General features: G+C 33.4%; 1 protein-coding gene across 1 annotated transcript; it reads right to left on the bottom strand.

Moving 5' to 3' along the window:
* Nucleotides 1-651: 651 nt before the first annotated feature.
* LOC134249465 (proteasome subunit alpha type-3-like) lies at nucleotides 652-11,106 on the bottom strand. Its single transcript, XM_062731819.1, has 10 exons — nucleotides 11,004-11,106; nucleotides 7,235-7,317; nucleotides 6,644-6,767; nucleotides 6,046-6,147; nucleotides 5,492-5,638; nucleotides 5,307-5,372; nucleotides 5,004-5,050; nucleotides 1,479-1,546; nucleotides 1,315-1,379; nucleotides 652-844 (listed from the first exon to the last, which is right to left on the bottom strand). Exons 1-10 carry the CDS (start codon nucleotides 11,022-11,024, stop codon nucleotides 800-802), a joined length of 768 nt encoding a protein of 255 aa, XP_062587803.1. The 5' UTR covers nucleotides 11,025-11,106; the 3' UTR covers nucleotides 652-799.
* Between the last annotated feature and the right edge of the window lie 1,557 nt (nucleotides 11,107-12,663).

Here is a 12,663-nt window from a genome sequence, read left to right as displayed (position 1 = left end):
TGACCCTTTATTTTATCAATTTAAACTCCTTCACCCAAAGATGCTTTGTACCAAGTTTGGTTAAAACTGGCCCAGTGGTTCTTGAGAAGAAGTTGAAAATGTGAAAAATTAATAGACGGATGGACAGACAGACGGACGGACGGAGGACAGACAAAATGTGATCATTAAGGCTAACTTGAGCCTTTGGCTCAAGTGAGCTAAAAAGCTCTACCATTGAGCTACCTGGTCAATATACCTCATCCCCTTAAAAAGCTCTACCTGGCCAATATACCTCATCCCCTCAAAAAGCTTTGCCATTGAGATACCAAACTAATATACCCAACCCCCTTAACCTCTCCCCTCCTATTTTGTTGTGGGTTTTTCTTACCACTAAAAAACCTCACTGAAACTATTTAGATCCACTCCAGGGTTTTGTTATTGGAAGCTTAATATAACACGTATGAAAAGTATGAAATAGACCAATCTTGGACTTGAACTAGGACCTGCCTTATCTCCTGTGATTTCTCTATCACAGAGTTATCAAGTCAAATCCACATTACAGAGGTATGACTTATGGTCAGACAGACCAATTATTAAAACACAACTGGACTTGATAACATTACAGTTTATCTAAAGGGTACTTTTAGCTGGAAAACATGAAAATAACAACACTTTATTACCAAATGACTTTTAATAGTACACTAACAGATATGAATGATTTGATCAGAAATGAGATGGAGTCATGTGAGCACTATTTATAGCACATAAAATCAGAGTGAGGCTCCAGTGTTTAGTAGTGTTCTATTTAAAGTAATGTTCCTCATAGTTCCTCTTCATCTGAATCATCTGATTCCTCCAGAGCCTCCTGTAATTAAAGATGTGAGTAGAATCAGGAAATGGTGCTAAAAGTTGTTTTCAGAGAAATCAAATTTTCTGAATGAGTTTCAATGAAATGTACATGTATATTCTATTTGCATACGATTCTTTTAATTTTTTGTGAAATGACATTTCAATTGCAATTGCAATTTCAATTTCCTTCTCATGCATTTCATTACTGATTAACTAGTAAAATCAGTTTTAGTTAGCAATTATGGAATAGATTTTTTAAAATGTAGCTTCCCAAATTATACTTCTATAACCTGTGTTTGAACACACATCATCTGTATTGTGAAATATGCAACACAGTTTATAGGTCATAAACTATTTTTTCAGACTATCAAATTACAATTACAGTGAAATTATTAATCTACTTTGTTCATAATGAATAACATAATAGTAGGTTGACAAATGATGATCTGTAAAACTCATTACATCAACAATATTACTGAACCCTACCTTAGCAAACTTCTCTGCCTCAGCAAAGACATTCTGTGGGACCAGTTCATGTTTTCCTCCAGTAACTATAAAAGCAAGTGCAAAGAAAGTCATAATAAATACTATGCTTCTTCACTTAATTATTATAAAATCAAAGATTACTGAATTTCAATATAGTTCTTTACCATCTCCAACCCAGCTTAGCTCTAACTCAAAGTTCTTGTCTTTTACTTCGTCGTGCACAATATAAATTCTGTAAAAAGATGGAACTGTGAATAAAAACTCTTGTCATTCATAGCATGATTTCACAGAATTAGAAATATGCATACATATGGAACGCCATCACTGCCTTATAGCATAAATCTATGCATTCATTATGTCAATCTATCATTACGTGATGTGAACATATCTTTACGTTATGTCAATTTTTTATGGGGTGATGTAAAAATATCTTTACATCATGTCAATGCTGCATTACATGAAGTAAACACATTCTTCCATTATGTCAGCACTTTATAACTTGAAGTCGGAAGTTCATTATGTGAAGTGAAAATATGTTTACATTGTGTTAAATCTTTATTACGTGAAATGAATGTTTCTTTATATTATTTCATTTCTTTAATATGTGAGGTCAAAATTGCATTACGCCAAGTAAATTGTGTTTTATAATTAAACTTATCATTACATGAAGTCAAAAGTCCATTCCTTTTTGAGAATGTATATGTCTATTATATCAAAGCATTATTACGTGATATGGATTTATCTTTATTTTACGGCGAGAGCATCATGATGTGAGGTGAACACATCTTACCTTTATGTCAGTGCTTTATTACGTGGTGTAAAAAGTGTATAACATAATGTGAACATATCTTTATATTATATCAACACTTTATTACATTATGTCAAAACTTCATTCCGTGATGTGGATTTATAATTACGTTATGTCAACTCTTTCTTATCATATGTGATTTAAATAATATCCTTATATTGTCTTAACTATTTATCATGTTGATTCCAAAAGTTCATTACCTGATGTGAAAATACATTTACATTATCTGAAAGCTGTATATCTAGTATAATGAATTTTGACGACCGTGTTTTAATGACTGGTAAGAAGGGGGGGGGGGGGGGGGGGGGGGTTCCCGATTGAGTAGGACGAACTATAGACACATAATATCAGCCCCCTCTTTTCCCAGACATAACCTTATTTTAGAAAATGTAATGTTCATTGAAAGTACAGCCCCCGCCCCCACTTATTGTTGAAGTATAGTCCACTAGGGGTAATGTAGTATAACTGAAAAAATATAGGACTGATCGAAGTCGGACCCCCCTCTCCGAAATAGGATTTTCGGGCTTAGACAAATTTTTTTGGCTTGTCAAGTTTTTTCGGGTAAATAATTTTTTTTTCTGGCTGACATCCTCTTTCAAATAAATGCTATGTCACGGAATTAGTTACTGTAATTTTTTCAACCATTCCAAGACCAGAATTCTGTTACAAAAATCTACCAGTCCCTCATCTAAATCAATTGAGCATGCGTGGGTACATATTTGTGGCGCATATGGGAATCTTGAAAAAAGAAGGGGACGGTATAGAGTTGGTGACCAAAGGGGGAAAGCGGAAAAAACTCTCCGGCAGGCTTTATAGTTTTATATAGAAAAAGTTTTCAATTTAATTCAGCTAAACTTAATGTGAAAATAATGCAATGACCTACAAAGTAAAACTAATAAATTTATTAATTTTATGTATATTTTGGTGACTAAAGATGGTAGGGCGGGATTTCTGCCACCCCCCCTCCCCAATCCGCCAGTGCACGTGTGTTATAGATCGATGTGTTTACACTTTAAAAAAGGAAAGTTAAAGACTGATAAAAAAACTTATGACAGTGTTCTGAGTAAGATCAGAAGTTTAAGATTTTCATTAAAAAAAAGCAATTCAAAAGAAAAAAAAATGCTGTACGACTCATATTTGATTTATTTAATTATCAGATAAAAGTAAACGCCATTGAATTTCGCGCGTGACTTTAATTCACAGTCGCAGTGTTAAGGCTTTGCACGTTTCAAGATTGTCAATCATTTTTCGCTTAATGTTTTCATTTAAAGATGCAATTCCCAAAATTTATTTTATGACAGTTTTCTCTCCCGCCATTTTTAGTGCTTTCGGAATGCGGAAAATACGTTATGCTCATATAAAGGCCGAGGATACCCGTGTTCGCATAACGTAATAGTGAATCGACATAATGTAGAAGAGTGCGCACAGTATGACATGAGCTTTTCACATCTGATATGAGATGAAATAGCCTAAGATACATGTATGCTGACAAGAGGCTTAGCATTTTTGACACAATGTAAAAACACAATGACATAACGTAATAACGATTTGTCAAAAAGTAAGGGCAAATTCACATCATGAAATTGATTCACGTCGTCATGTAGCATATTGAGGGCATAAAGTAGTAAAAGAATTGACCACATGTGACAATTTTTTCAGATAACGTAATGAAATTCTGACATCGTATTATAACGACTTGATATTGAGTTAAAGATAAATTCACATCATGTAATGAACTACTTAGACCAAATAGTAGAGAGTGCACATAATGTAATAATGAGTTGAAAATATATAAAAACGTTTTTACACCACGTAAAATTGTTTTGACTTAATGTGATAAAGAGCTGATATAATGCAATGGAAGATTGGCGCAATGTAATTAAAGTGCGAGTTAATGCCATAAAGACTAAACATAATGTAATTGAAAGTTGATATAACGCAATAGTAGTGTGTGTAATTGTCATGTAGAGTTGACATAATGTAATGAAAGGTTGACACAATGCAATAGTAGTGTGGACTAATGTCATAAAGAGTTGACATTATATAATGGAAGGTTGACATAATGCAATAGTATTGTGGGATAATGTCATAAAGAGTTGACATAATATAATGGAAGGTTGACATAATGCAATAGTATTGTGGGCTAATGTCATAAAGAGTTGACATAATATAATGGAAGGTTGACATAATGCAATAGTATTGTGGGATAATGTCATAAAGAGTTGACATAATATAATGGAAGGTTGACATAATGCAATAGTATTGTGGGATAATGTCATAAAGAGTTGACATAATATAATTGAAGGTTGACATAATGCAATAGTATTGTGGGATAATGTCATAAAGAGTTGACATGATGTAATGGAAGGTTGACACAATACAATAGTAGTGTGAGTAAATGTCATAAAGAGTTGACATAATGTAATGTAAGGTTGACACAATGCAATAGTAGTGTGAGTAAATGTCATAAAGTGTTGACATAATGTAATGGAAGGATGACGCAATGCAATTGTTGTGTTCTGCTATAAGGCAGTGACGGCGTTCCATACATACAGATTATTTCAATGATAACATTACAATGCATTGTTAATGCAAAACAAGATTTGCAGAAAGACTGTTGTATCACTATTTCGGTGATGTTTACATCTCAGATTTCTTCTCACACATTAATATGGTACATGTCCTACATATATAAGTGTACATTACCCTGGAACACAACTTTTCATATTCACACTATAATTTATGAGTCTATCAACTTTTTATAAGAGTGAACACATGAAAACTCTGGATTATTGTCCACTGCATCTGATTCAGAAAATATCTGAGGAGGAGTTTTAGAAGCAGTTTTTTGGTTCACACCATCAATAATTTACACACTCACATTTTAGCAACTTCTTTCACTAAGTCAGCTATAGGCATGTCTTTCATCTGTTAAAAAAAAAAAACATTATTTCTAATTTTCATACTTGCAAGATAAAGATAATTGTTATTTGAGAAAAAATATTGACTTTGTTAATATTTAAGCAATTTTCTGTTATGATTATCATTAATATAGGCACTCTGGATTTAATTTTTCTTGAATTCAATTCTTCCAGAAAAATTGTTCAAACATAGATCAAACTCTTGAGTGAAACTAAATCCTATTCCAAAGTAAGCTATTATCAAATTAGTTCAAGCCTTTCACCTTTAATTTTTCTATTTCTGTTTTGGCTGCCTGTTTTGCTTTTCCTGTTGCGCATCCATGATATCCCTGAAATCAGAAAGAGATTCTTGACAGTGTTTATATCAAAATCAAAATCAGACCATTTCAAATTTTTAAGCTTAGTTGATGCACAAATTTAGAATTTTCCTTTGATATAAGAACTTTACCCATGAGATTCCTGAAGGATCTATCAAGTACATCTGTGGCCCATCTTCTGGAGTGTAGCTGCCCACGATGAGGCTAACACCGAAGGGACGGACACTGCTATACAGGGTGTGGGCATGGACATACCCCGCCACACGGTCTGTTAAATGCTGCAGGAAAAAATCATTGTGTTCATAAATAGACTCATTTGAATTGTGAGTTTTACACGCTTTTGTTACATACATGTATACTGTGTGCCAGACTCCATTTTTGCAAAATGTTAACTATGCTTAGGTTTTCCAAGATATTTGTATATCACTCATAATGAAATTCATTAGATTTGTAATGATTTGACCACACATATCAGTTGGTATTGGGGACCCTATGGTATATCTTCAAAATAATCTGACCAATTGGGTATGGCTTTTAAATTACCTACGGAAGTATGGAGGATCTATTTATATTATATATGCATATTGGGAAATGACCACACATTCAAACCATGAGTAAGATGAGAGATCCTATCTATAGTAGGATGGGAGATCCTACATGATCTATAGTAGTTATGACTACATACCTTGAGTGGGATGGGAGATCCGTAGTTGTATCTATAATTAGAGGCCTCTTCTCTAGCTGTCTCCACTATAGCTCTCGAGTCAGCCATCAGTCCAGCTGTTGCCTAGAGACAGAATAGAGGTAGATGGGATTGTACTAATAAATATCAAAATCAGTTGTGAATACCCCGCTAGATATTCAAAGATAACAGTTTCAGTACTTTGTTTTTAAGTATTCTAAATGAATCAAAATCAAATCAAAACATTCAATCAAGCACTGTAGATTCCTAAATTAACTTGAGAAATTAATCATTGTGTAATTTCGCAAGAAGAGCCACTTGCGAATAAAATTATTTGTTTTTATTTTTATGTTGCTGAAATCAATGTAAAATCTCCTGATCAACCATCCATTTGTGAATTATTGTTCTCCCAATTTGACGTTAAAGAGTCATTTCGCAATAACAAGTACTGTGAAAAATAAGGAATCTACAGTATTGAATCTCTCTTGATAAAAATAAATTTTTAAAAAAGGAAATAACGTCTAAATGTTTTTTTAAAATCATTACCTTTCTGAGAGACAACTAAGTTACACTTTTTTCTAATTTCTTCTATCATACTTACAATTCCTATATGTCTGTCAATGTTGAAGATTCGTTTGTTTGCTCCAGCTTCATATAACTTTGATGTAACAAGTTTTTCTACACCAAACACCACTCCATCTTTTCCTCTGATACCAACTGCAGTCCTGCCATAATAAATTTGAGTTTTTAAAATTTTTTAATATTCCAAAAGAAATACTCTTAATTTCAAAAACTTTCAACATAGTTTTTGTTTCTTTTTGTTGTTAAGATAAGAACATTATTTCACATTTTTTGACCTAGTAACCTAAATATAATTATATTGGACAATTTCACAGTTGTTATTTACAGTTTCTATACAAAATTTCTAATTCTCAAGTGCAGTGAATTTGTATTTTGATACAGTTGCTTAACCACAAGCACGCAACATTTTTAATATAAATCTAAATTGATATAGTCTTCAATGTTACAATAGAAGTGCAAATAAATCATGTGATCAAAATCAAGATCCAGGAGTCGTGAAGTTATTGATTTGACATTGGAAGACAACTTCGGATACCTCGAACCCCAGGATATCCTGAATTTTTGTCCAAGTCCCCTCAAATTTGAGATACTGATATTTCATTGTACTTACCCACTATTTTCCACAGCTTTGAGTGCATATTCAACTTGAAATACTCGACCATCTGGTGAAAACTGTGATGCTGACAAATCATACTGAAATTTTTAAAAGAGCAAAAAATTCAACCCTTCAATGAATCATTATAAAATGTCCAAATTTAAATGGGTGGCATGTTTCATTGACAAGCAGCAAATAAAACAAATTGAATTTTAAAGTGGTGCATGATCATGTTATCAACAAGAGGCCCATGGGCCTTATAGGTCACCTGAGTATCATGCAACAACTTTCCAACAATTGAATTTGATTCATGTTTTAATCCAGAGGCCATGAAATTCACAATTTTGAAAGAGGCACCATTGCTTATCATAATTATGCACTCAGCATGTTTACTTTGGTTAGTAATACCCAGAGGTACATGTAGATCACAGCAACAAAGAGAAAATGCATTTCCACTTTATCATTATCAGTTGTGCACCCCATCCCACAGGAACCACTGACCCTGGGGCCACATCTTTCAAAATTTTGGAAATTTTATAAATTTTATTTCATCATGTTGTTGATTAATACAAAAGTGCAGATTTCAAAGCATCAAATCATTTTCAGACCCCCCCCCCCCCCCCCCCAAGTACCTCTGTCCCAGGGGCCAGGAAATTAAGCATTTTTGGAAGAAGCAGCGTTCTTCATCATAAATATATACTAAGATCATTGCCATAATACCCAGGATCAAAGGAAAAGATTTTCAAAGAATTTGTGCATTTTCACTATATAAACATTAGAGCCCCGTCCTAACTGTAACACAAGAAGCCCTGACCCAGGGGCCCTGAAATTCACAAATCTCAAAGAGGCATCCTTGCTCCTCATAACTATGTACACAGTTCATTGATTTAATACCCAGGTGCAGAAAAGAAGATTTTTAAAGAGTTAATGCATTTTCACTATACATGTATAATCAATAGAGCCCCACCCTAACACCAGAACACCCGACCCAGGGGTCATGAAATTCACAATTTTGGAAGAGGCAGCCTTATTCAAAATAACTATGTACTTGGTTAGTTTATCTAATACTCAGGAACAAAGAAGACGATTTTCACAGAAATAATGCATTTTCACTATATAATCTATATAGCCCCGCCCTGCCACTAGAACCCCTGACCCTGGGCCCATTAAATTCACAATTTTAGAAGAGGCAGCCTTATTCAACATAACTATGCACTTGGTTAGTTTACTTAATGCCCAGGAGCAGAAAAGAAGAATATCAAAGAAATAATGCATTTTCACTATATAATTTATATAGCCCCGCCCTGCCACTAGAACCCCTGACCCTGGGGCCACTAGATTCACAATTTTAGAAGAGGCAGCCTTATTCAACATAACTTTGCACTTGGTAAGTTTATTTAATGCCCACAAACAGAAAAGAAGAATATCAAAGAATTACTGCATTTTCACTATAATAACCTATATGGCCCCGCCCTAGCACTAGAACCCCTGACCCTGGACCATGAATTTCACAAATTAGGTAGAAAACTTAATGCTGATTACAATCATATCAACAGTTTGACTGCTTGATGTCCAGGAGTAAAGAAGAAGATTTTTAAAGATTGCACTAATTTTAGTGGTTTTTGCCCCATCCCCCAGGCCCCAGGGGGGCAGGGAGCATGAAATTCACAATTGTTGTTCCCCTTCACCCATAGATGCTATATGCCAAATTTGGTTGAAATTGGTTCTGTGGTTTCAGAGAAGAAGCTGAAAATGTTCAAATGTTAATGCATGACGGACGACGACGGACGAAAACAGATAGCAATAGGTCACCTGAGTTTACTCAGGTGACCTAATCAAAGTACTCAAAAGTACAGAGAGCCGGGCTCATTTACAGAGTAGAATGGATTTCTTACATGAATCACGTTTATATTCTGATGAAAAAATTATTTTAAAACTATCTATGATAAGACACTGACAGTGAGTTTTTCAATTCTAATACCACGGTCCGATTTTGTCAGAATCAGAATTAATCTGGTACCATGGGTACCACAGTGCGGAGACGCAGAGGACTATGGGTAGTATGAACAAACAGGCCAGTCTGGTTCCCTCTCCTGCTTTACCTCGTATGTGTAGAGAACTACGGTAACACTGATTATCAAAAATCCTTACGCTAATGAACTATGTTCTTTGACTTATGAGGTTTTCAAAGTCATTACTACTAATATTTATTTTATATAGATAAAACTTCATTTTATTTTTGTTGCTTTATTTAGTTTTTGTATTATCTCAAAAGCGGTTGAGAGTAAGAACTATATTTTTGCACGTAACTTTAAAATGGCGACTATGGGGTCAACATCCTGCCTTGAACAGGATCACATAAGCCGGCAATTGCTCTTTGAGCAATAAGCCCGGCTAAAAATGGTTAACAATCTTTAACACTTTTAATCAAATTTCGTAAGGCATGCAATTTAACGAGGCCCGATCTACTTGATCTGCGCATACGTTTCATCGCAGCGTCGACTCAGGCACGTCACAGTACCCTTGACTGCCGTCACAATTGAATACAACAATGTCACAATTAAAATGACATCAAATTGTGCTAAAATGTTTCGATGATCTTGCATAGGCCTACCTGTTAGCTCTGTAGACTGTGCTTGTTGAAAGCTGACTCATTCTGCTGGCATTTCTATTATTTACATGTTTAAAAAATATATAATTGTAATTAATAAACAACTTTGGAACATAATTTATTTTAAGGTATTAATTTCTTGGTACAGATTTATAATTTTATCTTTTAATTTTATTTCAATTTGTGAGTTAGAAAAAAACACTACAACCAAAAGGTAAACTATTTTAGTCTTTCTCCTCGAACATGTTGAAGTGTTTATACTTACTATTTTTTATTGAGTATGGAGAGAAAATTATTTCATAATGTAAGAATTATTATTTAAGTTATATAGAAACTAATACAGTATTACAATCGTTTGTTAAAGTTATGTAAACCAATTGTGACTTATAAAATATATAGTTGGATAAAATAAGTCCTATTTTTGTGTTTTGATATGCCCCCTTTTCACTGAAATAAAGACTACCTCCGATTTTCTTTTCATTTTTTAAAAGAGGGATGCAAATTGCATGATATATGTGAAAAACAAAACATTTCATCATTTATTTTTTTTAATTTGTCAATTCCTTTGTTTATTGCGGAGTTTTAGTATGTAATTGTGTATAAAACCACGAAAAATGGTCTATATCTTGAAAGTGCCCCCATCTGAATACAATAAAGGCAAGATGACAAAATTTCATTCTAATTTTTCTTAGCATAATACAAACAGATTTATTTCCAAGAATTAAAATTTTTTATCATTCCATTTTCGTAATTTCCAACTAGATTGGGCCTCGTTAATTTGAAGTGGCAGATCAACGTAACAAGTGTATTTCTGATGGTACAACTGCGCTCACCAAAATGGTCACAATGTAAACATAATAGTTTGTGTAGTGGGTAATGGCTGAGCTTTTTCAATCGTGTTCTGTATATCCATTTAAACAGGCCATGGGAATATACAACAAAGAGAAAATTTAATTTGTTGTTCAATCAATTATTTTGCAAAGAGTAATTTTATTAATTATAAGTCTTATTAATTCAATGTTTCCTTTTCAGAATATAGTTATCTATTGTGTAGCATGGCATGTTCAATTTGCATAGTTACCTGTCATAAACATAACAGGAACATATTAAACATTTCGGAGGATGCGTTCTTGGAAATAAATAAATATATTTTCATAAAAATACAAATCTTACTCCTGTTCCTATAGAACTCATGGTTTACTTTCTACTTTTCCACCAGCTTTGTCATGCAACTCAAAACGGATATTTGGATTGCTATCTAAAGGAGTAAACCAACAATCCGGAATATTTATTTGACTGATATTTTTACTTTTTCCGATTTCAGTATTGTCAAGTCTGTATTAATTTTAAATCAAGAAGTACCAGGGACCTATATAATAACTAGTATATAGTCCCTGGAGTACTAATGATTTGTTTAATAACTTGATGAGATAAAATCTTATTCACTCTTGAAATACCGGCATTTATCCGGAAATTCTTATCTGCACGTCGTTGTTATTGTTGTCAACAGAACACGTGTCGTCTGATAATCTATGAAACTGTGAAATGTAGGACTATCAGAAGACAAAAGATTGATTTCAACATTTTCAACATGTCAGTGGTACAGAGTTGCTTCAGAAGAATTCCGTACCTTGCTCGTGATGTCGACGTTTTTAGAATCTCATCCTTTAGACTGCTGAGTAGCACCTCTGCTAAATGTAAGATATTTTAAAAACAAGAATTTATAGTATTCTTTTACATGTTTTATTTCAGTATATTGATTTTGCTTATCTTCATAGATCAATCATTTATGGAACACACAAAGTTCTGCATAAAGGAGTGTATGACCTTAGAAAATGAAAAAAGGGGGTATATTAGCAATGGTAAAAAAATAGGTGTGGTCCATTCTTTTTTGTTGCCTACAGAGCAGAGCTTACTTAGGGATCAGTTTTTACCCTGCTTCTGTCTGTCTGCCTGTCCAACTGTCACACTTACATCTCCAGAACTGTATGTTATTTGACAAATTGCATGTATATGTCAATGTATCTATTCTACGTAATGGATCTTCAGTATAGACAGTTTAACAGGTTGGGCACAGTTCCTTTTTGCGGGAAGTATTATTATAAAAGGGGATTATTACTATTTTCAGTAATAAAAGCATCACTGTATTCGAGAATTTTCTTTCGTTTACCCTCTATTCTCGTGTTTGCTTTGAATAAAAAAAGTGCAAGAATATTTTCACATCCTCTAAATATTTGTAGTCTATTAACTAAAGTGTATGTATGCTCAAAACTGCAATATTTATTGCTGCAAAAAGCTGAATAAGAGTGATGAAATATTTCTATGATAAAGATTTCTTACAGAAGCTTATCTGTGTTAAAATTGTGAGATTGAATACATTCATCACTTGCTAACTTGTTCATGAAATTATGCGTTTTAATTTAATTTTTTACTATTTCTGTAAATGATACCGTAAAAATAAGTTTAAGGTAGGTCGCGGGTTTGCTTTTGTCATCAATTTTGGTACACAATTTCAACGATTCGAGCGGTTGTTTTGTGCACTATTGATTATGACGTCTGCAGTTACGTCACAAAGGCAACGTTATGTTGTTTCCCGTTTAATTCTCTGCAAATGACTTCAAGTCTGTACGAATCAAGTAGATAAATACAAAGTGTATGCGTAAACCTCGTACATGTTTTATAATTAAATTTCAGTCTGAATTCTGATGTGATTATGTAATATCTTAGGACTAATTAAATACAAAACCAAATGAAAGGAATGATTTATATTGTAAGTATAACTAAACCAAATGAAAGGAATAATTTATATTGTAAGTATAACTAAACAGGTAAA

Source organism: Saccostrea cucullata, unplaced genomic scaffold (genome assembly GCF_032062105.1).
Source record: "Saccostrea cucullata isolate Sc308-1 unplaced genomic scaffold, CSIRO_AGI_Scuc_v1 ctg13616, whole genome shotgun sequence".
Taxonomy (NCBI): Eukaryota; Metazoa; Mollusca; class Bivalvia; order Ostreida; family Ostreidae; genus Saccostrea; species Saccostrea cuccullata.
Note: the sequence above shows the minus strand (reverse complement) of the source record. Positions and strands in the feature narration are given on the sequence as shown.

Excerpts from the sequence above, each read along its gene's own strand:
- LOC134249465 (XM_062731819.1), bottom strand. The coding sequence starts at position 11,024 with ATGAGTTCTATAGGAACAGGA. Across the intron at positions 7,318-11,003 it reads TGAGTTCTATAGGAACAGGA|TATGATTTGTCAGCATCACA; the intron begins GTAAGATTTGTA and ends TAAAAATTTCAG. Across the intron at positions 845-1,314 it reads AGGCAGAGAAGTTTGCTAAG|GAGGCTCTGGAGGAATCAGA; the intron begins GTAGGGTTCAGT and ends CTTTAATTACAG.